Genomic DNA, 25333 nt, shown 5'->3' on the forward strand with positions numbered 1-25333 from the left:
CTTAAGGATAAAACGACACCAAGGATCATAGTTCAGTCTAAAAGAATCAGGCACCAGTTTTCTTAACTTGCATGTTTCTTTTATTGCAAACTACAAAGTGCCGTTTATGGATGTAAAAAGATTCTAACGAATTATTTATTTGATAAATTATGCGCTATTTGTTCCGTCTAAATGGAATGCAAAAAGTCTATCGGTCGACGGGGTTTCGGCAATGGCTCGATTGACATTTTCATTAATTACGCCCGACATAATGATTCAGTCACTGGGAGTTGTTAATTTCGTGCCGGGGATTGTTAATTTTCGCGATAAAATGAAATCTAAATTCGATTTGCTCGATGTATTCGGTGAATTAATGGCAAATTATTTAATACTTGGGCAAATCGATTCGGAATTGATGAAATGTCAACGTCGCGTTTTCGTTTCGTCTATGAAATGCTGACTTTGCATAATAGAAATAGGGTAAACCATGTGTATGTGTTTCGCAATTCGCGCGTTGGAATTGAATCAAATTGAATAAATCTCGCAGACAAATTTGAAAACAGTAGCCCTTTTTGTCTGGCATCGTTTCGCAACAAAAATAAAAATGTATGCGTAACCAAAAGAAGAATTTTTCATACGTTTTACGAATAGAATAGAAATCGAGTTGTTGCTGGCATCTATTCCATCGCGCATGATTCTAATGATTAATTATTAACAGACGACTGGTTAACGGTAGAAAAGTAATTATTCATGGATACAGTTATCTGGCCAGTATCGTGAAACTCTGCTGGGAAATATATTCAAGAGTTGAATTGTCGTTTCCGGATAGTTCTCAGTTCGACAATCGATAACCGAACGGATATATACGTAGATCCGGTTCGCACGCGATATCGCTTTTTCGGATGCTACACAAAAAGCAAACGGCTAAAACGATCCTTCTTTTCTATGTCAAACTTGCGCAGAGTTTATATTCACTTTGCTCCTCGTGTTCAGCGCCGACATTTAGTTACCTATTTCGCTAAATCCTCGATGCATCTTTCATGAGACACGTATTATGTGCGTTAAAACGAATAAAACATTTACCCCCTACGGCCTGTAATACCATCAAACGAAAAGTCTGCTTTAAATTTATATCGTTAGGTTTTGTTCCTATGATACGCACCCCGTTTCGAGAGGCACGTTTAAAATACTTGATCCTAAATTCATATGCGCCAGAAATTTGTTTCGCGAGACATTTTCAATTTCGCGTATAAAAAATTAATTAAACCGGTCGGTGTATTAAAAACGCGTTGATTTAAATGAATGTATTAAAAGTGGTTTTGACGAAATATTTTAAGTATAAGTCTGGGGAATATGTTTTTAATTTAGTACGTAAAGGGAGAGAAAGAGAGTGATTAATGTACGTTAAGAAACAAATTATGAAAAGTATTCGGAAGAAACATAAAGCAACATGCGTAATTATTAAAAATACAAATCTATTTCGCTGATATAATTAACATTAATATAATAATATTGGTATTTTTTATAAACTGTTATTGAAAGCTTACGTACCCTTTATCGTCGAATAATAAAATATCGACAACGCGTAACGTAGAAAATAATTAATTCGAACTGTATGGGAAGTGTTTAATGAAATGATTTATTGCACGTACCTGAATAATTGGAAGTCAATATGAAGCAATTAAAAATAAAAGAGGTCCATTCGATGCCAGCCGTATATTTGAAGAGAGAAAGAAATAGAGATGGAGAAAGAGTTGAAAATAATTTATTTTATAAATCATAATTAGGAATTCATATAGCCTTCAAATTGGGCGAAATTTAAATGCGATTACTATGTTTAATTTGAGAAGAAATATTAATTGATCGTTCGAATTACGTTCCTCGAGGTTGTGCGATAAGAAATCTCGTTTTTCCGTACAACCATAACGTGTGTATATAATTATTCATAAATTATTATCTTGCCTCACGTGGTAAATTACATTGAAGAACCTGTTCGACGTATCACGCTCTGGAATTTCCAGTTAAGAGACGTTGTGCTTTGGACAGCAACTGAAATTTGTGCTGCGTCGGGCAAACAGGCTATCCTGGAATTTCTCTAGCTAAATTGGATTTCAGGAATTGCGACGTCCAGATCTGTTATTAATATATCAATAGTAATGGAGGTATCATTTCGAATTTCATATCGATACGCTGGGAACTCAATTTTCCAGGACTGAATAGAATCGACAGTAACAGAGGGAAAGAGGAGAAGATTTTAAGTAATAACAAACGTTATACAAGATGAAAATCAACTGTTTTTTAACCGCAACATCCCGCTGACACTTGTGTACCATAAAACATACCACCCCAACTCCTCGATTTCGAAATCAACCATCAAATTATTAATCGAAACTCCACCTGAACATTACCTCTTACCTTATCACTGCGAACAGTAATCTTGACAATTTAGAAATTTCAGAAACTTCGCGAAGCGCGATCCAATTACACGCAACAGCGAACTTTCTCATTCAAAAACCAAGAGCCGCTACAAGCGCTCGGAGGCTTCTGTCGATAAGTCGAAAACTTGAGGCGTGTGCCGTTTCTGTCGGCTTAATCAATAAAATCGTACGAATCGATACAGCCTGACGTAACGGTATAGCGAAAGTTCGCGTGGAAGTATCCTTCGCACGTGAAAACGATCGATCGTGCGAACGGGGTAAATAATCGATCGGGGCGGTCGTCGTGACGCCCCCCTCTCTAAAAATAGCATCGCGTCGTTGGCGAGCACAGCCGTCTCGGCTCGTCTCGATCGATGCTAATTACTTTCTTAATTAGTAATTATGAAGGGGGTGAGAAGAGCGACACAGCGCCAACTTTCATCCTGCCTTTCCAGCTGTCACCCCCTCGCCCGCTCGCCCTCGTTCGGCGCGCGTACAAGCCCGCGGTCGTTCGCGCGGACAAAGAGAAAGAGCAGTGGGCAAAGATGTACAGGATAGCGGGACGTCAGACAGTCTGCCGGTTCCAAAGGATTTTCTCAATATCGGATAAAGGCCGGATTTAATTTCTGCTCTAATTTAAATTTTCATTGCCCTCGAGGCATACTCTCGGGCACAGACGCTCAGACGAGCCTTTCGAAGCTTACGCCTCGCCCTAACCCCGCCGTATAAACTGTTACTGTTAAATATGTATGCGTCGAATCGTTGCACTTGCTAAAAATCCTGTCCTGCGTTACATCATCAGCTGTTCAATGGCCGTTAAAGCGAGACGTTTTCGATTTAACGTGTAATAAACTATCGTCGAAGTTGGATCTGTTTGCCTGAGAGCTTGATTTCGTCGGATGTACAACGTGAGAATTGAAAATGTCAAATCAGGATCGTGGCAGAAGTATTTAGTTGACACTGACTTGACAGTGTTCTAGTTTATACCGCTATAGTTTGTTAACGTAGATAGCAACGACTGTTAAAATAAGTTGTTGAAAAGTCTATAGACGTTATCAGAAATTCAAGCTTTTCCATGGGTAATATCTAACGGTGACGCGATAAAAACAGTCTTTCGAAAGCTTTTACAGCCGTCTACATAATTGAAAGATCAAACGATTAATCGTCCCCCAGCGCGCGTTAAATCTAGATACTGGTTAAATTTTACTGATTTAGCAGACGTTAAATCTACACGTTAATTCCGCCGGTCGGCACATAAAGTTCCGCCCCCCTCGTTTGCCATTCATCCGAATAATTAACGATTACCAGCCGTTTTCGGCATAAAACGTCATTACAGCGTTTAATTTCGCGCGGCGAAGTCACACAAAGCAGTGGGAGCGACTACCTCGTGACGGACAAAGCTAGGTGGTCTAAAAACTCGATAGAGTATCGGTCGGGACGGTGTGAAACCTGGCGTGGCATTCGTGAAAACGCCAATCAATTTGCTGAGCCCGCTGAGCCATCAACGGCTGATTAGAAGACGATATCATTCGACGGACGCGTATCGGCGCTGCCCGTGGAAGCATCTGCCGCTATCCGAGCAGCACGTCATCCGACAGAAGCGTCAGATTATCGGCGTAATTGGACAAAATATCACGCTTACGAACACGGCACGCACTCGAACAGCCCGCTGCTAAACTGATGTGTTGCCCTTTGGGACTCGAGAACCACCCTCTAACGCCATTACCGGCCCGTCTGATGGCCTCCACGCACCGTACACCCCACGAGGAAAGTGTGGTCCGGTGTCAGTTTCTGCTGTCCTCTCCGATTGCCAATATATCGGAGTTGTTCGAGCTGATTTCGGGGCAACTCGAACAGTTCTTGGTCAGTGATCATTCGACAACTGTGCTGACTTTAGCAACTGTTTCACCAGGATCAAACCAGTGGTAAACATAATACGAACGTACCCGAATTAACCTAATCCCCACATCGTCGCCAGTGTCAAGTTCATGAAACGGATTTCTCCTTAATGCTCGCAGGCAATAATTGGCGCTATGTAATCCGGATTATACGATAATCACGTAAAAAGGATTCTATCGAACAACCGCATTCTCTTCAAAGTTTAGGAGCTAATTTGCGGGAACTGATTCGCTGGAATAGCGCAGGAGTTTTTCATAACAACCGCCCCTGTGTAGGTGGTGTACAAAGGATTACCGCCTGCAGGATAGTGGAAACGAATGCTCGCGTTAGATAAAAAGCCGGAGAATCGAATTTTATAAAATGCACGCGCGTCCGAGGGTGCTTGTAAGGAATGGGATCGAGCCACCTGTGGAAAAGGGGAGGGAAACACAGTTTCGTGGTCCTAACCGATCGTTCAGAAAGCTGATTGAAAGCTAATGAGAAGCTAGAAGAATGATGGAATCGCGGACTGGACGAGCAACGGTGTAGAACGAGGGTAATGAATTGGCTGATGTCCGTAACCAGAAAATGACCATCCATTGTTTGTTGAAATATAATATAATGCCTCGATTATGCTCGAAATTAATTGCAGGCACGCGAATATGTAGAAGTCGACCGGTTATCGTTTAACAATAATGGGATTTCAATTTTAAGTGATATTATTTGAGACTGCATCCAATCGAGATTCTTATAATTTGATTTATAAGCGGTTTGAACGGCGATTTAGTAAAACAATTAAAACCGTAATCGACACTCTTTACGAGCTCGACGAAAATCAAATTGTTAGAAATAATAATTTTCGGTATGCCACCTGCTGTTGAAGTAATTTTTATAATGTATTCGCCATAAATGCTTCTTACTAGTCTAACGCGTTACGATATCACAGAGTCACCATAGATATTTGCTGCGACTGCGTTCATAGAATTTTGTACGTCCGCGACGTCGTGCAGAAATTGAAATCTTCGGATCGATAAACAACGACGCTTATGGGAGCGTAGCAACGTTGCTCGCAATAACAATTTGCCTAACGCGGGGAAAATTATTTTCCCTCGTTCGAGAGGAACGTTATGAAAACGGATACCGAAGAAATGGAGGCCAACGATGCGTAAAGGTTAGAAAACACTGGTAATCAATGTCAGCGTGATGCAGGGGAACGTGTGCAAGTCGAGGGCTTGCATCCGCGCGCTTCCCCGTGTCTGCGATCTCCTCCGAGCGCCTTTTCTTCTCGACACTTTACCGGAAATTGTACAGTACGCGGCAAAAATCGTGGCTCCACCGCGATGGGGACGATACCTTATGCGAGGTTCGTTCAAAAATTTAGAAGGACGTCAAAAATATTAGAAACGCGATGCTTTCCATAAATATCCTGCGAACCACCTTCTCATTAAATTAATCGAATAATAAAGACCAATATTTACTATTTAATAAGACTTGCCCCTACTATTCAAATTTTTAAACACTACTGTAAAATGAATGTCTCTAACGATTATATCATGTACTTTACACGCACGATGCATCGTTTGGTTAACATAGCAGTTAATGTCGTGAGATTTGCTGCACCCTGTACACACGGTATCAACGTAATACAAGGCGACCGGAAAATCGGGACCTAAGAACGAATTGGCGTCCCGGAAGAAGAAATAAAAGCGGAAGAACGAGGAAGAGAACGACGCGGTAGATATCGATATAGACGGTATGAAAAATCGAATCTACGTTGTACTCGTTTTACGCGCAACCCCGGCATCAAACTATGAGTGAAACTGGCGGCCAAAACGACGTTGATCCTCGCAGCGATGGCACGGGCTTATCTTGTTGCCGTTTGAACTTCCTTTGTGGCTTCAAAGCCACCGGGACCATATACGCAACTTTGCGAACCATATTGTCTAGGAAATTTTGCCGTCTGAACCAGTAAAGGAATAGATTCCAATTGTTTTCGGCTCTTTCCACTTGTTTTCCCTTTATCAGACTTGTTTTTGCCCCAAATTTGTTGGCCGGTCAAAAATCCCATTTATTCTTGTAGATTCGATTATACTATGCCACAGTGTATCTACTGTAGAGTAGCCTGCGCCGTATAGGATGCCACGGGTCAACTGGTACCACCGGGAAGTAACCCCATAGGCAAAAATGAATAAAAGAAGGGAGAACGCGAGTTTTTCGTTTGAGACCTTGTTTTAGAGAAAATCGAGTTTGAAAATTCCGTAGAATAACGCGTGCGCACGTCGCTGAACGAGTCACGCGTGCATGTTGAAAGTAAATTATTCCCAGGATTTAATTAAGATTCTCTATTGTTTGATGAATATTATTTACGCATGAGATTTACAATTAAACTAATAAAACAGACTGTAGCTCGTATTTCTTTCAACGCGTAGCTAAAAAAATGGTGGGCACGTTCAGAATTTATTAACGCTTCCAAGCAAAAGGAGCTAAACAAAGAGAGCCGTTGCTCCTAACGTGCAACAAGGCTACGATGGCTATGATTAATTGCAACGTAATCGGAACTTGCATTCGTTTTATTGTTCCTTTAGATAAAGTCCTTTTATGTATCGTTCCCCTCACGCGCACGAAAGCAGCTCCTGGCTCTTTGTCCAGTAATTAATTGCGCAACTTTACAAATTAGAATTCCGTTTAAGTAAATAATAGAACAATTTCCGCGTAATTCCTCACTATCGAGAATTGGAGAATTTTTCCCGTTACATAACGAAACGCTTCTTGTACCTGCCAGCCTCTGCTTATTTATTTAAAAACGAAGGAAAGAGGCTGACTTTAAAAATGAAATTTCGTAGGCACACAAAGAATATGGAACTAGAAAATGTACAACATTGATGCTCCCAGAGGCACTGTTGTTTAGCTTCGCTTCTTGCTGGTAAATATGTAAGTAGCTACGATGCAGCTTGTAAAACTCTCCGGAAAATTGATCCGAGAATTCGTTTTTCTTTATAATTTATAAATAAACAACGCACCCCCGTTGTTGTACGTACATAAATAACACGTGGAAGAGCGTAGAACCGGGAACAAGCATCGAACAGAGATTTCGCGCCGTTAGCCAACAGAGTTCCGTCCACTTAACTCCTCGACGGCGAACGTAATGGCAGCTACCGCCATTATTTACAATTAGGTACGTTCGAACGATTACAGAACGATATAAGGCTGAACCCATCTGTCTATACTCGGAACACATGCAGAAACATTAGCCGCAATGATCGTGGCTGGAGGATTTCGCTGGCGGATGAATGTAGCCGGGTTATCTGGCGGTAATAACGCGAAAAAGGCCACTTAAGGGGTGGAAGAAGGGGCGGAGGGGTGGGATGAAATATCGACGTTCAAGCCGCCGCTTATGGGGCGGAATACATCACGTACTAATTCCCAAATAGGTAGTCGGTTCCCCACTTCGTCTTCGAGTAAGCTATCTGCTTATTCTTACGACGTTAAGGAGCACGTGAAAAATGTTATGCAAAGCGCGCCGCCGCGCATTGACGTTGAATGCCCCACTAATTTATTCCGCGGCCCTTTTTTTGCGCCCGCTCTTATCTGCATCGCTTAACATTTAAATGGGCTGATGAGCTTCGAAAGACACTGCGTTATCGTTCAGACCGCGGTCTTATGAAAATTTCACGACGCCTTCGCGAGACAGCGAATTAGAATCACTGCCATTCGAGGCCCGCGCAAAAAGACACCCCCGATGACGCGTAAATGGACCAGAGTATTTTTTTTCCGAATTATGAATCGTATTTCAGATTGAATCTGCGGACGTTAAATCAAACCTACGTAGAATTAATATGAGATTTAAAGGATTATCTTGTAAAGTGTGGTAAAAAATATAAAATTTAAAACGGAAGCTTAATATGTACAGTATACATAAGAGGATTATAAAGGGTCGAAGTGTGCACGGGATAAAATGGGCAGCTTAAAAATTAATTTTTCCACATCGCAGCCGTGATTATAATTAATAGAAAGGATACACGGGTTTCGTTAATTATTGTAGAATTCCTCGTAAAATCAAGTGTCCTCTGGGGAAACTTTAAAGCGCGATATAGAGATCAATGTTTGCAAGATTACATCTAAGGAAACAAGCTCGAAGAAGCGGGAGTTCGTACAAGAACAGACGTAAAACTTAACTTGTTATGAAAGTAGCGGACAGGCAACGGATCTGTTTAATGAGTTAAGTAAAAATAACGCGAATAAAAAGGCCGCGTCTTCTATGTGTCTCCAATCTGTTTTTAATGAGAGTGATAGAAGAAAATACGGCGCAGCTTTGTAATTATGTTAAAACCCATGGAACTCATTTCACTGCCAGACAAGACAGAAGAAATACAATTCTCCATCGTAATTAGCAAAAACATTTTCGTTAAAAACTTTAAGCAGTTTGATTTAAAAAATGAGACTACTTCTACTGGATGTTCAAACTAAAAAGAAACAATCATTGTAACATAATTTCGTATCCACTAAATTCAATGAAATGCAGATTTTGCTGCCACAGCTTCCTCGGTTACGAATGCATTCGTCAGAAGATCAGAAGCAGAGTTAAACAAACGAAATATTTCAAGTAGTGGTCACAGTTTAAATTCCTCCGCGCAAAGGAACATTTGAAACAATCCGTAGTTACAAAGGCGACAGAACCTCTGTCCACAAATGCACTCGTAAAAAAGTAAGTAATTATCGAGTCCAGGGAGATGTCGCGAGCTATTATGTCAGCGCGGCGATAAGAGGGCAGAGATTGTTAAAAAATAATTGGCCTACGGTCGATGCCTTGTTCGATGGTAGACGAGGCGTATTGCAGCTGAAATTTCATCGAGCCGTGCCATATTGCGGTCTCCTATTAAGCGGAAAGTTTTAAGGTTCCGCGCTAAACAGGTAAGCGCGAGAGGGGTAGGTTCCCGCGCAGGTCCTGCGGGACTACTTGATTAAAACCCTCGGAAAATGTTAGCCCAGCCATTGGAATCTCTCGCTGGTTGGCATTGTTTATGGAACAATGGATAGGTTTGGCGTGCGGCACGGTCTGCCCAGGAACGATTCACACCATCTCCTTACGCCCCGACGTGCCACACCGCGGCGTGACAATAAATCGGCCGAGATGCAAACGACCGTGGAACTAGTTGTAGAAGCGAACTTACGAAGCGTAAAACTAGATCATCCGCTACTTACATGTCCCACACGATACGTACAAGCGAGCACGTAGTGCGATAATAAAAATATAAAAGTATTTATAAGTAAAAACACATGCATCCCACGGCGATTCAGTGACGATCCTGAAAAGGATTTGGAAAATTTCGACAGAATTGCAAATTACTTAAATCGACGCACGTAGTGTTTAACTCGATATCGTTTTCGAGAGACTGCCCTCTCGAAAACGTTACTAAGGGCCCAGGCCCACCCCATGGAAGTGACTACGCAGGGACCCATCTCTACAATCCTAATCCCATCCACCCTCCTGCGCTAGACCTATATCCTGGTCGAGTATCCGAGCGTACCAATCAACCAGGGCTGCGAAATCTGGATGGGCACAGAAAGCAACACCGACTTGATCGAGTCTCACCCCAACTATCCCACAGCGCGCCACGAGCAACTTTCCTTCCTTTCACCAACATCCGCGATATTTCCTCGCGATGATAAGAGTTTCGAGGCACGCGAGATAAGCTCACGGAATTGCGGACGGGGATCTGTTAATAGGAGCAACGACGCGTTTCTTTGTCGGGATTAGGGTGTATTACGAGGTCAGCTGCCGGGGAATTGTTGTTAATAAGTATTATCTGCTTGATAGGGAAATAACAGCGGTAATAATTGTAATTGGACTTTATTACGCGGTGCGATCGTACAGTTCTGAGAAAGGTTCAAGATGGGAAACGAGATAGGGGAGGTGTATAATTATGTCGCGAGAGGGAAGATGTAGGAATTGTATAGCTATTACGCTGGAAGGAATGCTCGTGACGCGAACGCTCCGAGGGCGTACTTCAATTTAAGCCTGGCTTTCGAATGCAAAAGTTTGACGAATCCGCGAGCGCGGAATTGTTATACGTTAAACCGTCGAGTGGCGTAATTTAAAGCAGGAAATGAAATTAATAAATGGTATTAATGCGCGCGATATATACGCCGAGGCAGCGGTTTGAAAGCACGAACCGCGTTTAAAGAGTAACGACGCGCAGACAAAGCAAGTTATCTCGCCAAAGGGCGGGAAGCCAAATGAAAAGCGGGAGTGCAAGCAATTTATCCGCGAGTGCATGAACCGTAACAAAGATCATGATACATCGAACAGTATCATTCGACTCGAGGAATCCCCACGTTCTTAGACCGTCCCATTACCTCCACATTATTGTCCGGAGATCGTAACAACAATTCTTTCTCGGTGATACAACGCGCTTTTACCTTTATCGTGATAAACGTCGAATCGGTTTTCCATCGCTCTTCAACAACGTTTACCCGCGAGCAGTAGTTTAAGCCGTTCGGAACCTATTACGAGCCGCCTCTGTCTCTACCCCGTACTCGACCAAGAATCCCAACGACTGGCAACAATAATTTTGCGTATAAAAATTGCGAGCACCTACACCGCTTTTATCGTCCCGCCCTTATTGGAACGCGTTGCAGCAGTCATCCGCTTTTACGTTTCTTGGGACATTATGCTTGCACATTTACGGGGACAGGCTGCATTTCATTACATTCCGCGGGCGTTATGCCTTTTTTATAGTGAGCTAGCCACCCCGCGTGATCACTTTTCTTCTTTTTCTTCTGCCGCCTGCCGCCAATTTCTGTAATTCTGTTGCACGAACGCAAAGTTAAGGATAACGCGGTTGTAACAACTCCAACGATCGTTGGGGAACACAGTTCTTGGCCGTGGACCTTGCGAAATCACCGCTTCCATAGATGTATACAGATGAAATTCGTCGTGAACTGTGACCAATTCCAAAGCGACAATCATCGCCTACTTATATCGATCAGATGCGTCGATATTTTATTGACCGTGCGAATCTATTGTTGCGAGATATACGGTTTTTATCATGGCGGGATAAAACTGGGAGCCGCATCCACCGGTTTCGTTTTGGTCGGTGTGCATAATTCGTTAGAACGGATTACCGAGCGCGGCCGCAAAATACGCTAAAAGTTGCACGAAAACGCGGAACGCGGTAGTTTTGCAGGTTTGTGCGACTACCCGGAATGATAAATCGTTTAACGTAATTTAATTATATGCCGGTGCATAGCGTGGAAATGGAAGCGGTGAATGTACGATGGAATAAATAATTACTTTCTATGACAGATATTAATGAGCCGCACGCTATAGATACATTAGAGAATCAAATTTCGAATCTTGAATGGACGCTGTTGGCATTGTTGGATTGTTGATGAATTGTAAAAAGTTCTGTGGATTTAGCGCGGAAAAAGTTACAACGCTATCATCGTAATTAATACTACCTGGAAATAAACGTGCATACTAAACGTTTCGATCGTTGTGAATGTGGTAACGCGTAATTTATGAACGGAGCGTTGCTCGATATTCAGCTGGATTAAAAGCATTCCGTATACGAAATGAAAAGAGGGAGCGCGGAATTGTTGCGAGTTCGCTTTAAGTTATCGAAGCTTTTGGTGATGCCTTCCGCACTTATAAATTTGGTATCGTCGAACTAGGTCGTCCCCTTCTGAACTTTCAGCGGAACTTTCTGCCTGAAAACTTCGATTTCCCCACAAATAGTGTTACGCCCGTATTTTCAAGATCCCCGGCTTTTAAGGAACTTATCCATCCAAGACTGTACGGTCAGATGAAAATTAGTTACGACATCTCTGGAACGATGGAAATTATACTAAAGGAGAACCACTTAAGATAAGTAGGTGCCCCGGTCCGCCGAAAGTTACGGAAACGGATCTAATGAAAATTTTTCGCCGGATTCTTGAAAATTTACGGAATTCAAGTTTTCACGGGCGACGAAAATTAATTAGACGGCCCGCGCGCAAGCGGATCTAATGTAACGTCGTTTCGTTTGTGTTGCAGTGAACGTCGTGGATGGCGAGGTGCTGCACATTGTGAAGATAAGTCGATTGCACATGGGCGCATACTTGTGCATCGCTTCGAACGACGTTCCACCGCGAGTTAGCCAACGCATATCTCTTCGTGTTCAGTGTAAGTAGTATGGTGAAATATTTCCTCGTATACCCGTCAAAATGTACCTAGGTGTGCGTGTTTTATTGGGCCACTTTATATGCACGTTAATCCTGAATCGCGTCGTTAAATTTAGTGAACGTGTTATATTAACTGCGACGATGCGGAAACGCTCCTCTTCCGAAGCGAACCTTTGCAAAATTGCGTCGCCAAGAATGTGCTTGAAATTCTCTGAATAAAGTATGTGTGTATCTTGCAGTCACGCTTGACACGCGTACGAATGGATTTTCAAGCGGGTGCTTCTTCGGATCTTTCGAGCCATTCGAATAGAAACATTTTCAATATGCACAGTTATTGCGTTTTTGACGGGGATACGTATAAATTTTTCAAATCTACCTTTCAATCGATAGAAGGCTACTGAAGATGTAATCCAATGTTCTTTGCACATGTTTCACGGGTAAAATTGATTCACAGTGTCACCCTTCACGACTATTTAACGTTTAATGCTAATTAACACACTAGCGCGAATATATCGTTAGCATGAACAACATTCCATGAGCAGAGAAACAAGCACTCTCGATACAAGGATGCGGAGGTAAGACGTTGCTGGATGTTCGAAGCGAAAGCACACTTGTAGCTAGCGATGAACGAGAGATGTACGCGCGGGGGGTTGTAACGGGGTGCATTCCAAGCACAATATCTCGATAAAGAGTGGTTGTTCAGGCCAGCGCGATGCATTAGGTCGGTTTTCAACGTCTCATTTAGCCAGCGATTTACGAGCAGCCACTTGACCCAGATATGCTCGATGTACCCAGGTCCGTTCATCCCCTCTCGAGCGTCACGTTCGTCCAGTTTTAGGGTGCAAAACGCGTTTCCGCCCTGTCTTTTCCGACACATTAGTCTCCGTTCTACCGCACGGATAGGTACAGGCGTTAATAATCGCCGGACGGAATTTGAGTTATCGTCCTTAAATGGGAACTCTTCGGAAGGGTCGCCAACGTTCACGAGGGTAGGTATTACGTAACAGCCTCTCCACTCGTGTTTTCTGCTCATTTTTGTTCCTTTTCGCTTTCGATATGGGTTTTAGGAATATTCGATGCCGTTTCATGAGATCTATTCTTCTCCGTTTTGTAATAATTTATAATAATTTCAGAATTTCTCTCACCTATTGAACGGGTAAAAGGTAACCTCGTTACAAATTTATTAACGGGATATAGATAGATAGGAATGAATTTATTTTTATCATTTATTAAGGGAAACAATTTTCCTTCGAAAGCTTAAATACTTTATCGTTGATTAAACGCACACCCGCGTACAACACGCGCACGTAGCTGCGCCTGAAAATTTGTTCACTCTTCCAGACCAAAGTCTCGCAGAACTTTTTGAACCCTCACAACTCACTGATCCAATTAAAGTCGCTAATGAGCAAAATCGCGCCGCATTTTTCGAACAAATTAGATCGATAGCCGTTTGAAAGTCTTCCCCAGCGCCGCGATCAGGTTGATTGGCTAATGGCCAACCAATATCACCTCCCGATAACGCAACAAAAATGTCAGGGGAAGAATGTGGAGTGGACGAGGGGCGCCGCCCCCGGTGATATCGTCCCCGGCATACACGGTGGCAGTAAATCGTGATTTACGTTGCTCCGTAAAAGACGGAATTATGACGTGATATTGCGGCCACGGTATATATATAGGGTGAGTCAATAAGAACTCTAGCTTATAATTTATTGATTTTACGAAAAAAATGCTTTCCATGGCGTGCATTACTCCTCATACGGCTCCCATGAATGGATGCGCATTACCACTCTTTTATACCTCGAAATTTTTAGTCTCAATACGAGCTGATCTACTTCTAACGATCTTTACCACGCCCTCGTGCAGTCGTAAAATATATCACCCTTCCGCCCTCGTACCAAAGCCACAAATGTGAAAATTTATTTCTTCCGCAAGCAAGTGCGTAGACCTTTTTTCCAGCCCTAACTTGGTACTACGCGTACATTCGGTCAGAGAGCAGAGGTTCGCGTGGAACATTTTTTCACGAGATCGATAAATGACCAGTTAGTTCAGGTGGTCGTTCTTATTGACTCACCCTGTACAAATATCTATATCGATCGTTAGCCAGCGCGGCCGCTACACCGTCTAACCGAAAACTTTGAGAGGGATGTTTTCGCTCCGGGAGTGGAGGCTCGCGTTCCGCGGAGTCGTGCCTATGAAGTTTCGAGTGTGTGGCAACTTTATAGAGTCCACGGAAAAATGGAGAAAATTAAAGGTTATAAAGGCGTGTCTATGGAACGCGGCCGCTCTTGAAGCATTCGCCTTTTACTGCATAAAGGGCGGACGAGTCGAATAAAGGGGGATCTTTGCCCGGGGAAAAATTGCACCGGGACGCGAGGGTTGTTGAAAATAAGCATCTGTTCTTTAACCGGGGGGTGGGACTGGTTATGATTTCGTTACGGCGGAGACAATTTTAGGGGATTTATGGCCGTGAATTACCGTTGAAGAAGGTGTCGGCCATTGTGAGCTAGTAAAAAGAAGCGGCAGTTAAGCGCTAGTTAAGCTAAGAAAAGAAAGGGTTTTAAATTGCAGTAATGTTGAAATATCTTAGTGCCTTTATTATTAGCATCCTTATAATCGTTAGGGAAATGCTCGGTGCGTTTAAGTACTTTAAGTTCATATTTTCTTGACGGAAAAGGTTGTACGTTGAAATTCATCAAAAGTTAGCGGTTACTCAATGATTTAGAGAACTGCGAGCAGGAGAACATTCGCGCATTAAATTGTACAGTTTGAATAGTTCAAATTTCCAGAGTACAAAGCTTGGAAAGTTTAGCTACTGAAGTTCAAAGCGTATCTAATTCCAAAAATTGACCTAAGCTATTTCAAACATTTACTCCTCTGATTTCATTAAATAATTTCGGTGTACGTGGCATAGCAACGAGCAAAGATTCTGTAGCAGTTGAACGAGAAGTAGAAACGGATTAATCGTATCGTCTGCTTGTTACAGTCCCGCCTATGCTAACGATACCGAATCAGTTGGAAGCGGCGTACATCGGACAAGACGTCACATTGGAATGCCACACCGAGGCTTATCCGAGCTCCATTAATTACTGGACGACAGAACGCGGCGACATGATCGTCTCCGGTAATTCTAACATTATATATTTCTTCGCCTCTCTGCGACTCGCCTCGAAAATGTATATTCGCAATTTCTATTTATCATCGTCTCCCTGCGACGCGCGTAAATTTTTTCCAACTGCGAAAGAGCGTGGTTTTATTTGCCTAGGCAATTACCATTCTATTGCAGGCGATAAATACGAGGCGGTGTCCACGGACAACGGTTATAACAAATACATGATGCTGAAGATTAGAAACGTCGGCCCAAGGGACTTTGGCTCGTACAAATGCGTGGCACAGAATTCTCTCGGCGGAACAGACGGTGACATTAAATTGGACGGTGAGCATTTTTCATGAATTCTATCCTTTATTCAGTTTCTATTCTACTCTCTACATATTCGTCGTCTGTCCTTTATTTTCGTCTTTTTTAATTCTAATCGATAGTGTACCGAAAATATTTCGTAAAGTATATTTATTCCAAGATATTAAACTTCTCTGATACTTATCCGTAAAATATTCCGCAATAACTCAACGGAATGGACATATGTACACCGCCCTCATATATCAGATATAAAGATTCACTGACAGATACGAGGAATATCTTCCTTTCCTTTCTTCCTTGTGATTTAATGTTGCAAAAATTTTATATTGTAAAAGCTATTGAAGTTCAACTTACAAGCTGTACATATGGTTAATTAATCCTAGCTATATTCAAAAACATAAATGTTTAATGCATTTTTAGCGTGGCATGCAACTTTGCACCAGAATCGAAATTATTTAAGGGTGCGAACATTTTTGTGTCGAACTGTACATGTCTTCTAATCGCCGAGTAATTGATTGATTCCCGATGAACTTTACGCAAAAAACACTTATCGTTAGCTACTCGATATCTATCGATCGTTTGACGGGGTCAAGCGTCCTTATCGCGTTCAACGTTGTTCGTAATTGGCGATTAAATTTACGAAAGATATATTCACCCCAGGAGAGTGTACCTTTCCACCATCTAGGACGAACAAATTGGCTGAAATTAAAAGTTTAACGAGATATATCGGTTGATGGCTATGAAAAGAACACGAGCAAAGTTCAGCCTCGAATTTGCCGATTTCGTCCCGATATAGATCACGTTCCGTATTTAAGTTAAACAGATTTCCGCACGATACGTGATTGTGATCGAAAAGTCCTTTGAACTGTGTTTTTTTTAAACGCTCGCCATTCTATCGAGTGGTAAGCTAATTTGATTCAAATTTATCTGTTTTCCTGTAGAAATTCCAGCGCCATCGACGACATCGACTACACCGCCACCCTACTACGTGACTTCGTCGATGAAGAAAAATGGTAACCAATCTCAGTCTGCCCGGTATTTAGCCTATTTTCACCACGCTGCTCTCAGTTCAAACGGACTGGAATCGTTGAAATTTACGAAACTTGCCAACAAACGTGGAATTAGGCAGAATGCCTCGCGTTAATCTGCAGATAGAGTTGAATCGATTTACGCGTCGAACCCCTACAACTATTCCATTACGCGTTCAATTGGGTATTTTCTTGTTTCTTTTTCACTCGCGAAAACAAGGGCATCCGTTCTCGTACCTTTTCACGCAAAAAAAAAAAAAAAAAAATATGCCTTGTAAAACCACCTTTGTGTAATGCATTTTAGGAAGAAACGGTAACAAGAAATTACGACAACGACCTATCGACTACGAGGTCGAGGAATGGCGAGATCCAGGTCAGTAAATATCTATTTTAACGCAGCCCGCGTACCTCAGGCATTTCCCACGACGATACACCCGGGTGGCTGCCTGTTATACCGGTTCGTTCGAGTAATTAGCGTAATTAAAACCTCGTCAACGGTGCACATTCGAGGTGGAGAGATTCTCCGGTAAATCCACTAAATTCCCAATGCTCGGTGATCCCCTTTATCCGCGAATGAATTACTTCACGTTACTTGCTCCCCTTTAACTGGCCGGAATGGATTTCAGAATTACACTTTCGACGACAGTGATTTCACTGATGGTTCCACTTTACAATGATCCTCTTCCTCCCCCGTGTACGATTTCTTTTCTTTCTACTCCGGTTTTTCCTCGCCTCGAATACCGGCTGTACTTGCATGGCTGATTACACGATCTCGGGGCTGAGAAAAATTTCAGATCTGCTGACGAAAATCTTTACGTGTCTTACCAGTATTTTTTAATTACCATGTTCCTATGCGTCTGGAGCATTTAGTTGCCAGACACTGAAGACGATTATTTTTTTATTCTTATCGTTTTTCTATTATTTTCCGTGTATTATTTATACTTATATAACTAATATACACTTCATATTCTTATTCAATTTTTATAATATAATTAAGGAAATTGATTATTAATTGCAAAAAGATATACAGTACATACTGTGTTAGGAAAGTTATTTAAGTTGTATAGTGTTATTTAAAAGTTCATTTAGATTCATCTTTTGATTAAGTATTTTAATTGCATTCGATATAGAAATAATAGTCTATTCTGCTTTGAAAATATTTAAATATTTCTGTTTCGAGAATTATATCAGTTATTGGGTATCTGTCAGACAGTAAAATAGTAACGCTCTAATTTAATTTAATAGTCATGAAATATTATATATGGTATGACGAATTTGAAACGTATTTCTAGAAATATTATTAACATTTTGAACTAATGGTGGAAAATGAAATCCTGTCAATTTGTCCGCTATATTCGGGTCTTTGAAATGAGAAAAGCATAAATGGCAAAGCAAAAACAGTGAAAAATCCGCGGGAAAATTTTAAGTATTAGGACTGGTTTAAGAAACTGTGCCAACGAGGAGTTTTTACGATATTCAGATGAGGCTAAACTGTTACGAAATAACAGCAGATCCCAGTTAGATCAAAAATTTTCAGTTGGCAATCTATCGTGAAAGTAACGAAATTGAATTACAGAGATGGAAATGTCGACACTAATCCGCGCACTGTCCTAAGCTGTTGCGAATTTGTAATCCGATTACCAGTTCAAAATTGATTCCCCTGAAGTCGCTAATTAGTTTGTATCCGTCAAAAGTCGAAATTTCCTGATATGTCGAACTGTTGGTACAGTATCAACCGTTAGTATACTCGCCGTGAGCAGAAATCGAAGTGGAAACTCCTCCTCAGACGTGCCAATTTAAGAAAAACTTCAGATCCAGAGATATCAACAGTAGTTGGCACTACCCAGGAACTTTTTTTCCGCCACCCAGAAAGTGCTTTTACTTTAGTTCGAAAGTCCTGCATCAAGGACCTCCACTCCGGCAGATCCACTGATCGAAGGAGGATGGCGAAAGAATTTCAAACTGTCACGGTAACGTTAATTTCACTGTAATTAGAATGAGTTTTCAGTCCACGTGACTCGCGAACGCGAAACGAGAGTGTCAATTTCTTTCGGGAAATTTATAAATGTCCGTTTAATATCTATTTTGTAATTTCAATAGATGGTAATATCTTAATGGATTGCTCGCGTGAATATTCATAAGTTCGTTTGTTTGAATCGAGCGATCTGAAACTCGATTCTAATGGCCGATCGGTGAATTTTGTCCGATTACTCCTGGCCGTCAGGTATGTAAGAAAAATTCCATTTAAATTAGAGCGCAATAGTTAAACAGCGAGACGAATTTTCTCGGCGGTTTTATATCACTAAGGTTACTGGTCTGATTCGACTCAGTTCGATATAAAGTATCGCGTAGCTTATGAATATTGAACGTCGTAATATCTTATGAATACGCATGAGAAGACCAATCCACCGGGTTTAACTACCGTTAAATTTCGAATATCGATTAAAGGTCTAAATATTCTGCGGAGAAATAACGCATTAATGTAAAATTACGCGTGAATTAAGAGCAACGGGGGAGCGAAGAAGTTTTCTTGGTTCCCTCTTATCTTGAATAATTACAGGGTAAAAATTTATTCGGTAAAAATAAGCTGCGGATCAATAGAATCTATTAGCATATATATGTATATATACATAAGTATGTATACGGGTCCTACTGACACGCAGTCCGTCAATTAGTTTTCAATCACCATCGAAATTTCCAATCGAGAGCAAATTCTCTCACTGATTCGATTCCGGGATAGAAAATATCGTAGAAATGTTTGAAAGTTAGGACGGGAGGACATCCGTATATCTATATCGCGGTAGATGAAACATCACGCCGAGGGCAATTTCGGTTCGCATGCCAATAAATTGGCAGCGACTGGCGCGGGCGTCAAAGTTCTCGAACTCAATCTCAATGACTTTGCTGAAAGATCCCCGGGAGCGTTGGCCCAGGCTACCTTTTCTCCAAGTTTACTTTCAATTAATGAAAAACGAGTTTCGTTGACCCGGTGCCCGGTCCTCTGGCTGGCTCCGCTGGCGAAACGCGCAACGAGAATTCTTACGATCCCGCCGCCCCGTTCCCGCCGACCGGGGTCACCGTTTGTCTCTTCCTTCCCTTCATTTGTTAAATCGATCGTGACACCTACACGCGCACCGATAGCCCCGGTGACTATCGATAAATCGATTCCCTCCGGTCCGCGCAAACTTTTATGATCTTTATTCTTCGTGACCCCGATCGACACGGCAACCAAACCCCTCCCGTTGATTCGAAAGAAGCTTATCCTAATGTTTGACGTGCTCGAGTCAGACGAAGCGTGTATATCGTCCGTGTACTCGTTCGTGATTGCAACAGAGGACAATCGAGAGAGCAACGAGGAATCTCGTGCTGGTAATCTAATAGCCCTGGAATATCGTGCAGCTTCGAGAGAAGAAATTAGTAGTAATCACGATTTTCTTCTCGGCTCAATTTAAGTGGCAGCGATAAATCACAATTGGCAAACAATGGAATCGTTCGAAAAATCGGGCGAACGTACCTCGACGGTTATTGCCGTTGATCCCATTCGAGCATGAACTACGTTCACGTTAATTGCTCGTGGCGCGACAGCCACGGGGCGGCGTTGGCCTCGACACGGAATCGGGGGCGAACGAGAGGAAACGAGAGGAACTGCGCGCGGTCGGGAACCGGTAAAGACGTTGTTAAATTGTTGGGAAACGGTTCGTCTGTCGCCGTCCATGCGGAAAGTCACGTACCGCGGATTTTACTCGCAGGTGAGAATAACTTTTTTTTTCGGCCCGGACGTGCGATTTCCTGCGTCCCTTTTCTCCCTTACGGGAGCGAGCCAAGGCGGTCGAGGAACTGCTCTGGAGGGGCGCCGTGAATTCGCGGCGACCGTTCCTCGATCGTTTCTGAAATAAGAAAACTTGTTTAGTCTCGCTGCACCTCGACCTTTTCACTTCCCACCTCTAATAACGACGGTAAAGTATTTTCATCAGGCGATTCGCAATCTCTGTAACTAAAGCAGAAGGATACAAGCATCGCTCAGCGTGTATCGACAAAAGAAAATTAGCGAATTGCACTTGAAATTTTATAAATTATACAAAGATTGGCATCCTTTAGCGCTGCAGTGAAAATTTGTATTAAATTTTCCTACCAGAATTTATTAGCAAAGGGGTATACAAAAGAATTTTAATCGAGGTATAATGTAGGGTGTCCGGAGGGAAATTTTGTAATTAATTTCAGCGTAATTATTTCAACATCGTTTAAAATTAACGACCGTTTAAATTTTTTCATTAACGCCCCTCATTAGAAACGTGTAACTACCAACAATTAAAATTCCGTGCTTTAGATGTCTCTCGATAAGATGTATTCACACTATTATTTTTAATATTCTCACCGTCTGTTAACCGTTCCCTGTCCGCGCGGAGAGATATTGAAACGAAGTGGTTGTGCAACCCCAAGCACGAGTCGTCTCGATTCGATTAAAGGAAACCGCTAAAAGAGCGATGCACAAGTGAATCGCTCTCTACAGCCACGCTTACGTATTACATAGGTGTCTACGTATCAAACAGCTCGACTTCCATTCGCGTGATACCTGCATGCACGTTGCGAAGTTGCCGGGGGTTAACAGGGGTAAACGTACATATGTATCGACTTCTTCCCGGTTGATATTCATCTATTCATAGCCGGCAACATTACCGGATTTGTATTAGCGCCACAGGTGGCGGTGTTGATCCAACCTGGACCGATCCGTAAAACTTAGCACAACCGACCAATCCAATCGGGAGGTGAAATTGAACGGGAGAAGGACCGTGCCAGGGAAGAATCGAACTTGACGATAAACTACGTATTTATTGCGAGGCATCCTGCCCGCCTACGATACCCCTGGGAATAATTTAATAAATTGTTTTCCCGGCCTGCCATATCGCGATCCATCAAATTCCACGAAACGCTATGGCTCGACGCCAGACTCTATTCTAGAAAGGCGACGCCTACGTTGGACCATTACCCGGGACTTTCATCGCCTTTCCTAACGTGTCGTCGTTGTCTGTTATTTTACGGATCGAACGCATCGGAAATACGCTTGAAGTAGCGTAATTTGAATTAATATATGATAATAGAGCAACGTGGTGTTCTAATAAAAATCAGGGTGCAGATTTTAGGGTAATGATGAAGCTATAGTTGATTGAATAGATTCGACTTTCATAGGTTTTGATGTCGAATTCTAGCGATATATTGGAATTACGTTTGTCAGCTATTTATTTGAAGTCTGATTCATTTTTCACGAATAGCTGGAATTTGGTAAACGATGGCAGCTGGATGCGGAGAATTTTGGGAATGTGTGAAATTGTTGGATAATGCGAACAGCATATATATAGCGGAAAAGGAACAGAGAGGCGAAAGAACGCGAGGGATTTAAATCATTTTCCTTATTCCAAGAAATACAGGATTAATTAAAGTGGCCCGAACGCAAAAAGCATTCGTAAAATTCAAGCGGCTTTTGACTTTTATAGAAATTGCGCTCTCGAAAATTAAATATTGTGGGAAATGCGTAAGCAATTGTTTGCAGTGGCATCGCAAAGTTGCCGCATGGAAGGTTCTATAAATTTGTGAATTAGAAAATTAGAAAAATTGGCACTAAATGAGTGAAATGACAACGAAATGAATTTATTTATGTTACAACCAAAATTATAGTGCAGCATTTTCATTCTTTCTCCTATGATTTTCTGCCTGGATATTAAAGTGTGGCTGTACATAATTAAGAATCGTCTGATAGATCATTTCTTCGAAGTCGACACGACGAGTTAGTCCGATTTAACAGCCCCAGGGTATCTAATGGAGTATAAATTTATTTAGTCTCCCACCGGCGAGCCTTTTATCTCATTAAAAAGGGATTTGCGCAGACCAAATATCCAAGAGATTCCGAGAATTTGGTCGAATTTAATTCCGAGACACGGAAGAACGTCGAGCTCTCGCTCACCCATCGTATTATTCGCTGCAACTCCTTGTATTTATCTTCCCTATCCGACCATTCTCATACTCGCACATATATTTCCGTCGTCGTTGAGAGATCGACCGCTCCGCGGAACGATTCCAGAGTGGTTCTGAAACTTCATCGACCATTCGTACCGGGCTTCGAATGTATAAAGCTTCAGCTCGATTATTCGATTTGAAAATTAACCGTCTTATTAACATTCCATATTTATTTCCGAAACAATTATACAGGCAATTATTTAAATTTTCCCAGGAGATTGAAATACGTGCACGGAGAACTTGAAAATTTAAATATTCCACATGAATCTTTTATTTCTACGTAGAACCGTCTTCGACGATTTTTCGTTTCACCCTCGTCCAGCGCAAAGCCCGACATTCTCTGCTTAAGAGAATTTCCAATTCTTTCGCAGCCAATGAAATGGAAGAGAAGTGGCCTTTCTTGTTTTCAGGTTTACGAACGCTCCGCGCCCCTTTTCCTCCTGATGGTGCACGCGCACGCGTATCTACCCCTTTCGCGGAGAAAGTAGCGTTTCGCGAACTCGTTCCTACCAGCGGCCATAGAGATTCGAGCTTATGGCGGTACGAATTGGTTCCGAGCGGGGCATTTCCCATGAAATTCGAATCACCGTCGCATTGTCCGGTCGAAATCCTTTCAGGACGCTATCACACACAGCATTGTTCGCCCGATGACCGTCCAAACGTTCGATTATCTGGCCGGCGTATTATTATTCGAAACGCTCTATTATTCAAGCTGCGTGTTTCCAAGCGCTAGAGCTCTGTTGCATTCTCATTTCCACTTGTTCCGCCCGCCGTTTTTGCCATCCACTCGCAGTTATCGTCCGCCGGATCCGGAGTTAATTCCGCAAAGAACAATTTAATACTACACGGGAAAATACAGATACGCGGAAATTACGCGAATGAATAAGATTGTTCCGTTCGAGACGACGAGTGCGAATGGGACGAGCAGAGGAGCACGGTATTCGCGACTAGCTGCCTCGTAAATCGCGTTATTGAATATAATTACTGGGTATTGGAACGATGTTCTATATTCATTAGGTATCTGAATTATTTACAATTACTATCGCATACTCGATAGAAAGCTTCGAATAATACGTAAACGAAGCTTGGCGTCAGATGAAACAGCCATTTTACATTTCCATTTTACTTCTCACCCCTTTTCACAGTAAAAACCATCGAATATAGACGCGCATATACAAAGTTAAATTGTCGAGTGTTCGAAGCGTGGGATGATGATTTCCATGAACAAACGACTTCGCGCACAAGTAGATTTGTTTGCTTGCAGATTACGATAGAGACTACGGTCCGCCATCGATGAGGCCACCGGGCGAGCTTCCGATGGACGCTCTAAGTCCGGGCGTTTCCCATCGGGCACAGCTCGTTCTTCATCTTTTGGTGAGTCTCCTGTCGCTGCTACTTCCAGCCATCAGAAGGTGATTCTCACGTCGCGGGAACGGGGCTTCCAGTTCTAGTGTTTATTGGACGGTGACCAGACCGGAGACGGCTACCAGTTTCCGGTTAGCCGGCTTCGGCTGGATGATGGACGAGTGCGACGAGACAAGACGCGCTTGAAATTATTTTCATACTAAACGTAGACGTATACAGAGAGCAAAGAGGATATTATATATATATATATACAATAATATATATAAATATAAATAAAAATATATATATATATAAATATAAATACAAATATGATATGTTATGTAAGTATACTTACAGTGAGTATGAAGGAATCCTTAGGCTTTTATGAATGACGATGATTTTGTGGCGCGCGACATCTTCGCATTCGAGGACCGACTTCGTTCTCTCTCTCTCTCTCTCTCGAGTAATATGCGAAACGAGCATCCGCGTTCGAGAACACGTGTTAACGGGAGAAGAAGTTTTCGCGGCGACTAGACTAATTCTGTCCTCGAGCAAGAGTTCAAGCCAACGGTTTTCAGCCGATGTTGTCGCGATGCATCGGTGTTCCGCGCTGATTCGAGGGTTGTGTCGTCTTATATAACGCATCGCCGCTTTAAATGTTCCGCCAAAACGAGTTTTGTAATCAAACGTGTGTCGCGGGTTACGGAGAGGCTGGAAACCACTGGTCCCGATGGAAACGATTCGCGTAGCTCCATTAGCTCCGTAAGAATACGAACTCGTATAGAGGATTTCTGCGTTTCGACTAATTACCTATGTAAATACCATTGGTTTCATAAATCCTCGGAAGGATTGTGCCAGCGTTCTAGGTATCCCCTCATTGTAACACTCATTGTCCACGGTCTCGTTTCACTGCCACTGTATCGTTCGCGTCACTCGACGAAGAGATCTTCCTCTCGTCAGGCAGCAGTCACAACTGAACCAGCATCGTCTGTCCACGTCGTCTATCATTTCTAAATCTCTAGATTTCCTCAATTGAGGTGCAGAAGCTCGTATGCCATAACGATTTTTTCTCATCAAACCCTACAACATCCCATATA

At 42.3% G+C, this 25333-nt stretch overlaps 1 protein-coding gene across 4 annotated transcripts in view; it reads left to right on the plus strand.

The window, feature by feature from the left end:
• LOC143423976 (neurotrimin) overlaps positions 1 to 24679 on the plus strand; it is a 173032-nt gene extending 148353 nt beyond the window's left edge. The window contains exons 6-11 of one of the 4 annotated variants that reach the window (XM_076895730.1): positions 12310 to 12438; positions 15421 to 15558; positions 15700 to 15870; positions 16794 to 16865; positions 17185 to 17253; positions 24157 to 24679. In XM_076895730.1, the coding sequence (XP_076751845.1) occupies positions 12310 to 12438; positions 15421 to 15558; positions 15700 to 15870; positions 16794 to 16865; positions 17185 to 17253; positions 24157 to 24308 (731 nt within the window). In that variant the 3' untranslated portion in view covers positions 24309 to 24679. Of the gene's footprint in view, positions 1 to 12309; positions 12439 to 15420; positions 15559 to 15699; positions 15871 to 16793; positions 16866 to 17184; positions 17555 to 24156 lie in introns of those variants that run through there. The other 3 variants (XM_076895704.1, XM_076895712.1, XM_076895721.1) reach the window with 3 other exon arrangements.
• The last annotated feature ends 654 nt before the right edge of the window (positions 24680 to 25333 follow it).

Source organism: Xylocopa sonorina, chromosome 1 (assembly GCF_050948175.1).
Source record: "Xylocopa sonorina isolate GNS202 chromosome 1, iyXylSono1_principal, whole genome shotgun sequence".
Classification (NCBI taxonomy): domain Eukaryota; kingdom Metazoa; phylum Arthropoda; class Insecta; order Hymenoptera; family Apidae; genus Xylocopa; species Xylocopa sonorina.